Source organism: Pistacia vera, unplaced genomic scaffold (assembly GCF_008641045.1).
Source record: "Pistacia vera cultivar Batoury unplaced genomic scaffold, PisVer_v2 Contig227, whole genome shotgun sequence".
NCBI classification, from domain to species: Eukaryota; Viridiplantae; Streptophyta; class Magnoliopsida; order Sapindales; family Anacardiaceae; genus Pistacia; species Pistacia vera.
Window position 1 is genome coordinate 805,777 of NW_022196032.1, and position 12,910 is coordinate 818,686.

At 35.6% G+C, this 12,910-nt stretch overlaps 3 protein-coding genes across 3 annotated transcripts; 1 reads left to right on the forward strand and 2 right to left on the reverse strand.

Annotated features, from left to right (window-relative positions):
* Positions 1-205: 205 nt before the first annotated feature.
* On the reverse strand, positions 206-1,811 carry LOC116130916. The gene is made up of 3 exons (XM_031416598.1): positions 1,427-1,811; positions 611-672; positions 206-326 (listed from the first exon to the last, which is right to left on the reverse strand). Exons 1-3 carry the CDS (start codon positions 1,597-1,599, stop codon positions 238-240), a joined length of 324 nt encoding a protein of 107 aa, XP_031272458.1. The 5' UTR covers positions 1,600-1,811; the 3' UTR covers positions 206-237.
* Positions 1,812-2,278: 467 nt separating this feature from the next.
* LOC116130999 (cysteine-rich and transmembrane domain-containing protein WIH2-like) lies at positions 2,279-4,726 on the forward strand. Its single transcript, XM_031416666.1, has 3 exons — positions 2,279-2,415; positions 2,509-2,764; positions 4,416-4,726. The coding sequence occupies exons 1-3, from the start codon at positions 2,373-2,375 to the stop codon at positions 4,468-4,470; spliced, it is 354 nt and encodes a 117-aa protein (XP_031272526.1). The 5' UTR covers positions 2,279-2,372; the 3' UTR covers positions 4,471-4,726.
* A 1,061-nt stretch (positions 4,727-5,787) lies between these two features.
* On the reverse strand, positions 5,788-8,301 carry LOC116130997 (protein AUXIN SIGNALING F-BOX 2-like). The gene is made up of 3 exons (XM_031416664.1): positions 7,835-8,301; positions 6,667-7,162; positions 5,788-6,573 (listed from the first exon to the last, which is right to left on the reverse strand). Exons 1-3 carry the CDS (start codon positions 8,284-8,286, stop codon positions 5,803-5,805), a joined length of 1,719 nt encoding a protein of 572 aa, XP_031272524.1. The 5' UTR covers positions 8,287-8,301; the 3' UTR covers positions 5,788-5,802.
* Positions 8,302-12,910: the final 4,609 nt, after the last annotated feature.

The following is a 12,910-nucleotide window of genomic DNA, read 5'->3' on the forward strand; positions in this document are numbered from 1 at the left end:
TATATATCCAGACAGACCAAACAAAATTCTATAGTTCTTTAAACTTAAACACAGAGAACAAAGAATAACGAAAGTCAGAAATGTAGAAAGAACAAATTAAAGTGAGAAATTGTCACACTCTAATTGTAGTAGGTTAAAAATAGGAGTGCCTTTAAGCCAATACCTCTTTTAATTAGAATAGCTAAATTTGTATGAATTGGACCAATAGAAGCACAAACACTTCCAAAGTAGAAGAAATCATAAAGATATCATCATAGCATACTTTCTTTGTCTTCTTTCTTCTTCAGATTTTCTTTCTCTCTTCCTCTTTCTTTTCTTTCTGACTTCTGCAATTAAATTTGTCCGCCAAGTTAATGCGGTTTGCAAAATAATGGAGTCTATTAAAACACTCTTCTTATAGCCATTAATGATAAACCATGTAACTACCGAATTCCAGAAACTTTATACATGATGATGAAGTAAAAAGAAAAGCACAAAAAATAAGATATCAAGTTCCTTCTATTAAAAGGGTGTCTCCGTATTATCATGTCAAATTTTCCTTTAATAGTTTATTGTTCATAACATTTAACAAAAATAACTAAGAATTGGAAGGCAGGAACATGTTACTGACCAATGGGTTGAACTAACTGCATTTGTACGATCACTGGTAGCATATAGAATGTTCCTGGCTTCCTGCACAACACCTCAATAAATCATTGAACCACAAAAGGACAATCATTACAACTATTTGTTTTTATGAAATTTTGATTTACACTCTAAAATGTTCTCCACTAAAAACATTTTAAAGGCACAAAATACAAACATATTCAACTCATTGTCTGATGTCCAAAGAAAATTTGAGAAGGCACCATAAATAATTTTCTTTATAAAATATTTTGATACTGTATAATTTTCAGTACCAACCCAATAAATAAATAAGGAAGCAACTTGAATGCATACAAATCTTGTACAGCTGAAAGTTGACTCAAACAATAAAAACATTAATCTCAACAAGTCAGTTCTTTTTCTTCTCTCTAGTTTTCCCAATCACCAAACATTTAGTAATTTTGTATATGGTTCAGCTAAGTGATGGTCTTATGACTCTTATCTATGAATACACATAAATTTACGATAGCTAACTCAAGCTTTACAACATCTATTAGGACATAAAACTCAATGTGCTACTCCCTTCTCCTCAAATAAATTTCCTTGAAGACTTATCATAAACCTCTCCAAATTTCATGTATTTATCAAAAACCGTCCCCTTCCAATCGACTAAATATGTCGTAATTGAACCAAGCCTCAACGTGTTTCTTTCGTAATCAAAATACAACCAAAAAAAAGCTATAGAACGATCAAGAAAACAAACACAAATCGCACGCATTAACACGATTATTTTCAATTTTTCATCAAACAAAACAAAGAAGAATAAGAAGAATTTGATTACTGTTTTCTTGCGTGGAGAAGCCGTTGTTGAGAGAAATTGCGAGAAATCGGAGGGAAATTGCCACTGAAATTGAGATGAATGAGTCGTGAGAAATTAGAGGGGAGAAATCGGAATCGGTGAGTGGAGTTCGAGGAAGAGTTGAAAGAAGAGAAGAGAGAGTTGGTGAAAGCCATGGAAGGAAACTTGAGAGAATTGGAAGGAAATGTTTTTGGTTTTGTTTGTGTTTTGGCTTTTTGGGTGAGTTGAAGAGAACCGAAGTTTTTTTGGTAGATGATAGCCGGCGGTGGTGGTGGTAGATGACAGACAACGGCGGTTCAAATTTGATTCTGGGAGAGATTTGATTTATGGGAAGGAGAGAAATTTCAATTTTGGGAGAGATTTTTTATTTAGGGGAAGGAGAGAGTTTCAATTTAGGGAAAATAATTTGGGAAAGACATCAGGTTCGGGGGGAATGGAGTTTGAATTTTTTCAGAGAACCTTTTTTTTGTTTTTTAGTTGGGTGAGTGTTAGTTCGCTGACGTGGTCGGTGGGGGTGACAGTGTCACATCATGATATAAGAGAGTGATGTAGAGAATGGTTTAAAGGTAACATTATTTTTTATAATATAACAATTAAGTCTAAGCTAATTTGCCTAAGTCCATTTAAACTAGAAATGGGCCAGTAATATATACTGGGCTAATTTGCCTAAGGCCAGTATAGTGTTTGATAGTATTCATTGTCTAATAAATAAATAGAAATCCAGATCTCAAATACATAAACATTTAAATAGTAATTAAGGTAAAGTTAATAAAAGATTACGATGACATGGCAAAACGTGATTGTTGACAGCTTGGCACTTAGCCATCAGTCGATTTCTAAATCTTCTAAACTACCAAAATTATCAGCAACTGTTCCAATTCCAGTTTCAAACTCCAATCAATCTTATCAATTCACAAAACTCTTCAATATGAGTTACCGCAGACCTCCCAACGACCCCTACGCTTCTCCAGGTTCTTTTTTTTTTTTCTCCTTTTATTTATCATCCCATTGGATGATCTTATGATATGAAATTTAATTGTTGATTCTAATTTTTTTTTTAATAGGCTATTCAGCTCCCTATCCACCACCACCCGGGTACCCACCGCCGCCACCACCGCCGTATGAGGGGTACCCGCCACCCCCACCGCCACCTGGGTTTCCTTACCCTCCGCCAGGGCAACGTCCATACGAAGGGTACCAAGGGTATTTTGCTGAAGGGTATCCTCCACCGCCACCTCCTCCTGGTCAACCACAGTATTACTACGAGCACTATCATTACCAGAACAATGATACTGGTTGTACTTCCTTTCTACAAGGCTGGTATGTCTATATTTTACTTTCTTTTATTATTTGGGATTCATGTTAATTAAGCTCTTAGTATAGTAGAATGGAAAAATGTAACATACTAACATGTGTTTACACATTTTTCTTTTTTGTTAAGTCAATTGATTTATGATTTATTCCTATACGATTTTTCTTTCATTAAAATTTTTGGACTTCCATTTCCAGTTTAAATTTTAGAGTTCAAAAAGAAAAATCATTGTTTCAGTTTCTTCATTACCTATTAGGGTTGGTTTGGTGATCAGTATGTATCTACTCTCTGATTGATGTGGCTATTCCTGGCGTCTCTGAGTGGATATATTTGTTGACATGGATGGGTGTGTTTGTGAATGTTTAATCATGGATTCTGCTATTAATTTCTTGAAGTGTTTTCTTATGAAGATTTAAAAGTTGAATGATGAAAAGTTTAATGTATTTAGCTCTTCAAAAGTGACACATCTGTATATTATCTCAAGTACTATGGATAATGCTTCCATGTAACATCTGCCAGTTTGTATTTGGTTTCTTGAGTATATTTGTTAATATATTGCTATAAGAAACGCCTTCATTGGATAACTTTTTTGGTTTCTTATCTATGATGTAGTTTGTTAGGGATATTTGCCATGTATTTCTATATTAAGTTTGAGTGAATTGGGTAGGTTAAAATTTTGGTCCTATGTATGAGGTTATATTTTTATAATTATTGTCAACAAATATGCTCGATGACAGTGTTGATCATTTTCGCATTAAAACTGTATAATGTTACCATCAAGAGGTAATTGGGGATTATCGATGAAGATGGAATATTTCTTTTCCTTCTTGATGAACATAAAAGAGTTAAAACGTTGTTATGTGGGAGAGGTGAGTATAGTTTAGTGACTGATTACTTTCTACCTAGTCATGTCAATCTGAGGAGGAAAGTAAAGAAACTAAGGACGTGTTCAGTTCACAGTCAGTGGGTGAAGGTATTCTAGTTCCATTGCTTTGTCTTCACACTATTGAAGGAGTTCTCTCAGGAATCTTATTTTTTGATCTCCCACTCCTTAGACTGAAGGAGGTTTGTTTAAGAACTGGTTTATTTGGCACTCCTTGGTTATTTAGATTAGGATGACAATTATGTTTAAATATTGCTTTTTTTGGCACTCCTTGTTTGTTTTGTATTGTCATGTGCCTCTATTTCATGTGAGATCTTCATATACCTATTTCCGGTGCAAATGCATCTGGGAATTGTTCTTCCTATTTGATTGTAATCAATTGAGTTTAAGAGGTGTTTATTCTTTATATATTAGTTGGTTCATTTTGGAGAGATACAAAAGTTCACCCAAGATTAGATGTTTGTTGTTTAGGGTTGCTAAATTCGCAGTTTATCTTTTCTTATAAGAAACTGAAATAACTTATGCTGGTTGAAATTCCTGAGGAACATGTACTGCTGGGTTTAGATCTTTACTACTAGGATTTGCTTCTATATGGAATGTTGGGCTACAATTTACTTTAAACTTTGGCACGGTGTTGCGAAATCACAACTTTTCATGGGCAGGGATCTATTACATCTTGATATGCTCAATTCTTAACCTGTGTCACCAACTATGTACTGTTTTTGTATTTTGATGTCTCGAATCTCAACTTCTCTCTAATTTGTTTTGCATTGCAGCTTGGCTGCGCTTTGTTGCTGTTGTATGATGGAGGAATGCTGCTTCTTTCTATAATGGTTGCATTAAGGACGAGTTGCTCCTTTTATGCTTCTGGTTTCGCTACATTTGTTGCTTCTTTAGTAAAACCTGCTTTGGTCAGTTCTCCATTATGGCTCATGAATGTGGAATCTAGTCATTCTTGTTTTCTCTTGTTTTCATACCTGTAATAATTCCATGATGTATGCCCAGATTAATTTGATAGTATTTTTCTTTGAACTTGTAACAGGATCTGTCTTTATAAATACAGCTTTTATTTTCTTACTCTGTGAAATCTCTCCTGTTTAATGACAGCTTTGCCCCTAAAAATTTTCATTAAAGTATTCAAGCTCCATAACTAATCTGTTGAAATAAAAAATAAAAGATAAAATTATCAGTGACGTCTATGAGTATGCTTAGCAATACCAAACCAAATATGAATAATTGGGTCCTGAGGTAAGGCTTGGCTAAACCTTGGAAAACTTCATGCCATAGTGCCTTTCAAATCCTCATAGCCAATTATCCTAGTGCAGTAATTCTTGCTAAGAACCCCAATGTTGTGGCAATTCCATCCAGAAGGTACTGGGTTCTTTGACCAGCCTTGACTCTTCTGGTTTTTTTCTTGACCGGCCATTGTCAGAAACTTTAAAAAGATATGTCGCAAGTATGGATTTGTGAATTAATAATTTGCCCACCCTTGCTAGTCCAAGAATATATATCGTAGTATCAAAAATCATTTATCAACCACATAACTTTGGTGATTAAATGGAGCCACGCCCAAACCTATCATTTACCTTTGAAGAGTTGCTATTATGCTGTTTGACGAGATCAGTACCAACCCAACGTCTTGACCTATCAACAAATTATGAAGATAAAAGATATTCAAAGTTTCAAACAGCAACTTCGTTGACTCCATTAAAGCAACACGCAATGGTAATGAATGTAGCTAAAAATTACTCTGCTTTGCTGCATAAACAAGCAAACAACATAAAGCCAGTAATGCCTACCTCGCAATAAATGCTATCCCATTACTGTTTTTATGTTGTGTTCAATAATTAGTAAGTCATGGTAGCCCATGTAAGAGATTTACCTGTAATCAGTTGCCCACAATCTATACAGGCATAAATTTCTCCCCTTAAACAAGAACCACCGAAACCAATACGGATGATACTTTGAACTGGAAACTGATTTTGCCAATGCTAACACAAATCTATTATAGTAACAACGATTACAAGTAGCAAATCTCTCATAAATTAAACAAAAGAGTGCATACAACTAAATCCATAAAAATGAGCCTGGCCTAAGAAAAGTACAACTACTGAAGAACAAGTAAACAATTGGCCGACCTACACAGATGCATTGAGGTCGAACTTACAAAGTCCACACAAACTCTGGTGCATCTTTCCTTGGCCCAACCAATGATCGATACAAGTACATCTTCCCTACTTTTTGTCTATCATCAGAGCTAAAATCAATCTGATCATCTTCGTTTATGATCTCCACATTGAGCATTGGCCTATTCTTCGCAAGTGTCTTGCAGCCTCCAAGGGTAACTTCACAGGACGACATCCAAAGGGATCGCATTGTTTCATACTTTCCCACGTCCGTTAGAAGTGCCGTGTCACCAAAGGGGCTGTCCCTGATTTCTAGCTTGCGAAGCTTCTTACACCCATTCAAGACATAGAGCATTCCCTTGTCACTGTCCCCAGCAAATGCAATAGAAAGCATTTCCAGCTGCTCAGCATACATTCCAATGTAAAGGAAAACCCGGTCAGTTAACAGGCCAGAGAGTGATAAACGCCTTAGGCGCTTGCAAGATTGAACAATTGCCCCAAAACCTTCATCTAAGGGCTGCATGGTGACAGGGTCAGGTCTTGTAGGGTCAAGGATGCACAATCTGAAGCGGGTAAAATTAGAACAATTCTTTGCCACAGTTATAAGAGCAGCATTAGTCATCTGCTGGCAGAAGTACAACAATGAATGAAGCTTTGGGCAACCGGCAGATATGGCAACTAGACCTTCCTCAGTTACAGCAGCATTGCCTACCCCATAGGGATCAGATGGGAAAACCCTCAATTCTTGCAACTCTTTACAAGTTGAAGCTACAATTCCCAATCCTTTATCTCCAATACAATCCAGTATCTGCAGAGATTATAGAAGTTATTATCATTCATCTCATTTTGATCAGAATTTTATATTCAGTAACTCAAGTGTGAATAGGTTAGAAGACCATACCCATAATCGCTCAAGTTTCCTGCAGTGCTGAATAAGCTTTATCAGCTCATTTCCATGAATGCCGGGGGCATAGCTCAGATTCAAGGAGGTTAGATTATGACAAATTGGGTGAATAGCTGACAGGCAGCGAGGAGCAACCTCCAAAAAACCCGACAAACTCTTTATTGACTTGCACTTCAGAATGGTAGCCTTTAATTTGTTGTAGGCATCAGAAGCTGGATCGTGTACAAAGGACCCAGTACCCAAGTCCACTAGTTGAGGAGCTCGCATCAGTATCTTTTGGAGCACATCAAGAGGCACAGCCCGGCTTAACCTCAAACTTTTGAGATTAGGAGACCTTGCTACAAGTCTCTCAAGAGCCGACAAATTTATTTCTCCTTTGAGGCATGCTAAGTTCAGGGAGACAAGAGAAGTACAACTTTCAGGAAAGCGGCTAATCCAATGGCCTCTATGATCCTCTACTTCATTTTCTTGCAAGTCCAGCTCCCTAAGAAACCTAGAATGCAGATAATAGAAAAAAATAATTAGGCAAACCCTATACTTTATGTTTACCAGCAGACTTATATTGAGGAGCTTACGTCGAAATAGTCCATCCAAGTAAACAATATATTGATCAGTAGACAATAAAAAGTTGTGGTCTGATTAGACACTAAAAACAAGTTTTTCCCAGATTTAAAATAGCAGAGTAGCTTGCTCAATTCAAGCTTAAACACCCTGAAGATCACCGAAAAGTAAATACACAGTTAAGAAGCTAAAATAGTAAAAAACTGATCAGCATCACTTACAAATCTCCACCAATTTCAAGTAAATATAACTTTCACGTTAACAACTAGCCATGTGAACAATTGTTCAACAATCACAGATAACATCGAAAATAGAGTATGAGATGCTATAGAAATAACAACCTCGTTTACTTCCTGTAGCTCAATCAAACCAGAGGGCTTTTCAATCACCACAACCAAGAATCCAGATAAACGATAACTATAACTAAAGCATAAATCTAACTTTACAACAAGATAAATGTGAATGTGAAACAAACCCATATATTAACCATTTCAGAGTCACAAATTCACACCAAACTCAAATCACATAAAAGAAATCCAAAAGTAACCGCACAAAAGAAGCACAATCAAATATAAACAAAGTGAAAATTTTTAATTTTTCTTACCTACAATTGGCAGCTACAGCAGCCAACCCATCAGTGGAGAAGCCTTCACAGCTAACAAGAACCAAGGCCTTGAAATTCACGAACGACTTCGAGAGCAACTCGAGACTCTCGTCAGAAACCACCATCCTCTTCAACCTCAACTCCTCCAAGCCGACTCTACTCTTGGCAAAAGCTTCGATCCAAGGGTAAAGAATCCCGCCCCAATCATGTGGGACCAAGTTGAAGTCCGCAAAATGCGGCTTACCCTTCAACGTCAAGGACTTGAGCTCCGGAAACCTGGCAATCACTCCCTCCGGACTGATAGCATAACAGTTTCCTATGAACACTATTTGTCTGCTCATTCTTTCGATTTTGTACCATGATTTGCACACTAACGACACCGCGTTTCGGTCCTTATGTGATGTTATAAAATTGAACACGTGTTCTATAACCTCGTCCGGAAAATAATTCATCTTTTTTTCAGCATTCAACCCCTAACTCCCCAACCCTTTTTTTCCCAGAAAAACAACTTTTATCGCGGAAAATTAACAACTTTACCGAGAAAATTTAAAAAAAGGATGACAAGGCTTTGCTAAATAAAACCCAGATCTAATTCTGCGGGAATCTTCCTAAGTTATCTAAAATCTTCAATAATTGAGACCAGATCTAAAGATCTAAAACTGCTCAGCACAGGGAGATTAGAAAATGATTACAAAAACCAATGGGATCGTTTTCCATCTTCTGTACTATGAGATTATTATGATCTAAAGATAAAACAGTGAAAGAACTCGAATTTTCTCGAGAGAAAAAAGGTGGTAGTTGAGAGAGAAAATAAAGGAAAAAATTAGTTTCTTTTTCCCTTCAGTGATCATCTTCAAAATGATTACAACGATGAAAAAACGTTGAAAAACAGATGAAATTCATAGATCTGAGAAAAATCAAACGTTTCCATAAATGGAAAATGTTAACTACATCGAAAATCTAATGATAAAATAGTAGAATTATCAAGGGGAAGAAAAAGAAAACCTATACAGGGAAAATTAAAACACAACACAAAGACAAGGAAGAGTTTGCTGTCTTTGTTAACTTTGTTTCAAGAGTTTTAACTCAGTGAAGCTCAACTCAAAGCTCTCTGTTTTTTTTTTTTTTTTTTNCGCCTACAACAAGCACCCATGTGTTGCACCAGGTTGTCACCAAACAACCTTGACAAGTGAGATCAGTCACTGCCTTTCGACAGGGTCGTTCAACACTATGATAGCCTTACTGTATTATTTGTGCCCTTACTTTAGAATAATACTGGGGCTACGGACGTTTCTAGAATGGCCACCATATGTGCTCATAGGGCTCTCACTATCAAGATTTGAACCACTTGATACCCTCGTCACGGTTCTACCATTCTAAGGACATATATCAATACATATTGCAATAATAATAATTTAGCGATATAGTATAAAATGACTTTTATTGATTAATGAACATTATTACAAAGAGTCAATTCTACAATAATTGATTGGCTCTAGGGCATCTACTCTAACAAACAATCCATATAACCGTTGATTATTTTGCTAGAACAATCAAGGGTTTCAAGAATCAAGAAAGAAGAACAAGAAAAAAAATTTCTTTTTCACTCAAGAGTGAAACGTGAGAGAGAGAGAGAGAGAGAGAGAGAGAGAGAGAGAGAGAGAGAGAGAGATTTTGTGTAATATTCTATCTAGCTAGTAGTTCTTTGGAAAAATATAAGTAAAACTCACTAACATGTTATCGAAAATATATATGTATATAAGAATGTAATAGTGGGCCCAAAATAAATTTGACTTTATATACAAATCTCTACATCAAGTAATAAAGTCACAAAAATAAGTACAAAGTAATCTTGGACAGTGGTGCCATTCTCCTCTGCTATTTGACGTTCCTCCCAACCACATCTCATCTATTACCTGCAAAAACGGTGAAATCAATGGAGTGAGCACTAATTGCTCAATAAGTTAACCCATAATACTTCTATTCTTTCTCCGTTACTCAGATCCTGGATTTCCTTTCCTTACACCAAACTTCTCAATTCTTCTCTTCTCTTTCTAAGATTCTAGTTTCTCACTTACCGATATGTAAGCACAAATAGGGAAACTAACTCAAGATAGTAGAAATGGCATGATGCATATGCACAAATGCATAAACTTTTTCTATGCAATGCATTTTCTTTTTTGTTTTTCTGTTTTCTTATTCTGTTTTCTAATCCTCATTTTGTTTTCTGTTTTCTTTCTTTTTCTTCTTTCTTTTTAGTCTCTCTTATTTTCTATTCTTTCTTTCTTTTCTTTTCTATTCTTTCTTTCTTTATTTTCTTTTCCATTCTTTCTTTGCCGATCGAACTCGGTTGAGGCAAGGATTCGGAAGCCTGGCCGTGTGAGTGTATTCTCAAATTCTTTCTTGGGTATAGTCCTCATCCATATGCACTTCTTACGGATTGTACAAATTCTTCTTTCTTATTCTTAGGCCGCTCACTAAAGGCGGGGTGCATGTGGGGATATTCTTTTTCTCTGTCACTCACGGGTTCTCCATCGCAGCAACCTTCTCTTCTCTTATCTTTTTATATTTCTGTAAATAAAATTTCAGATTTGAGGTATTCTTTATTTATGTTCTTTAGATAATGATTCTACAATGATGCAGACAAATGCAACACCTAATTTTACCTCACTAAATTCTAATGCAAAGTCGTGTAGTAGCAAAAAGCAAGTAAGGGTCTTTCCCGCAGAGGATTTGTGAACTCAATTAATTATCTAGTTCAAACAGGGTTTGTCACGAATTATAAAAACTCAACAACAACTATCAAACTAAAATAAAACAAGCAGACAATCACGAAAGAGATAAATAAGAGAAACTGGATTGAAGGTTTATTCGCCACCACTAGACATGAATTACATAAAATAAAAGCACTCTTTAACTTTCTACCCTCTTAATCACATCAGCTTAGAAAATATCAAACGTTGATAAGTTCTATCTCTCCTTACTGAGTCGTTGGATTAGACACGGTCATAACACAATTCCCTATTTATTAGATAACCTAGGATAAGATCTCTAGATTCAAAGTAATAAAAGCATTAAGTTGCAAGAGACCTACTGAATCAAGGCTAAACTCATATGGTCGGTTTAGTTATCTTGAGTGATTACCCCCCATGTATGCAGGCATACACTTTACCACTAGTTATTTAGGTTAATAAAGCAATTCCATACTAGGCAACCTAAATTGGCATTAATAGATTAATCCTAACGATTTAATTGACCACTTAAACAATTAGAAAAATCTAGTTAAACCCTATTTTCAGTGAAATAATCACATAACCAAGAGGGATCAAAAGATAAAAAGATGCAGATTTTATAATCACAAGACATGTCTAGGGTTTTGAAATCACCCCCAACACAAAAGAATTAGTTCTTCATGAATAAATATGAGAACATCATTGTATTATTCATAACAAAAATAATAACAAAGAAGAAGAAAAACTTAGTGAAACTTGGTTGGATTATTGAAGTTGATGATGATCTCCTCCAATCTTCTTCTCCAGCCTCTTTAATCTCCAAAGGTAAGCTTAGAGGTAATGAGGGGTACACCTAAGTATTTGATGGGAAAACTACCCTCGTAATTCCCTAAAATAATGCTAAAAGACTTCTATTTATATCCCACAAGGGTTAGGGTTTTGTTTTCCTTAATTCTAGTTAGTTTAGGACTCTTAAACCCTATTTTCCTAGTAAAAAACGGAAGAAAAGTTCCCAGGTGTCGTGACTGTGCCACGGCACTATGCTGCAGCACAGTAGCTATTGGAACAGGTGTGCCACGGCACAATAGCTACTGGTCTTCTTCCCGCATCATTCCACTATTCTTCAGAGATGGTGATTTTTTAAGTTGATAACGATGAAATTTGGAAAAGTGGTAAACATATGAAATATAGCCCTTTGAATCAGCTTTCCAAAAGTCTAAGAATCGTCTTAATACGAATTCTACATCTAAAGATATTCTCAAAATACCGAGGCATGCGCAAGCTGGAACATAATCTAGGATCTTCTCTTTACTTCAACTTCCATAACTTCTTCAATTCAACTTCGATTCTCAATCCATTTGTTTCCAATCATCACAAATTCTCTCGCCAACATCATCTCTCATCCGAATATTATTTTTGAGCCTTATTCCCTGAAAACACAGCAAAAATACCCGTGATCCCGAAAAGCGCGTTTATGAAACAATTAAGTTAATTCACGCAAATTAATCCTAATTTCCCACAAATGATACCTATAAACCACTAACTATAAGTGTATTTTCAAGCACTTATCATAGAATTAATATCTTTTCTTTCTTTCTCTTTATTCTTTAATGTTCTCATACATGTATATGTGCATGTAAATATGCTCATTCTTTGCTATTCTTTCTAAATGCAAATGCTCAAATGTAAGAATGCATTAAGGCATATAAAGATATCATTATGGAACTAGTATTCTCTACCAACAACATTTCCATAACAAAGTACTAATCTAACATACTCATATATATGCACTTTCTTTGAAATTTCATCAAACACCTTACATGCACATACAAACCCTAAATTGGTTACACTTCCATATATTTCTCAAGCCACCAAAATTGGAGCAAAAACTCCCTAAGGCCAACAACCACCCTAGCAGAATTTCACCTTACACCCTTCCACATCCATTCTTTCATAAGTCATCAACTCAACACATACAAATACATCACTTCTCATGGCCATAAGATTCACAAATCAAACAACCTCAATTTCAATCCATAATTCTAATCATCCAAACACACATACAACATATACGAAATTCCTCTACAGAAGTATTTATTCAATCAAAGCTAAAGTTGGATTTACTTACCTTAAATTTGAGCAATTCCAACACTATAATCTCTCTTTGGTAGAATTCCCCTTCCTCTTAAACCTTAAGCATATAAAACTATAAGAATTTAAGACTTTAAAATTGAAAATCTATCAAAATCTAGCCAAAATCCTATGAATTTCCTTAGAAATTTAGTGAAGAAATTTGAGAGAATTTGGGGTGAAGGTGGCGTGAATAATGGGTGGAGTAGCTAGG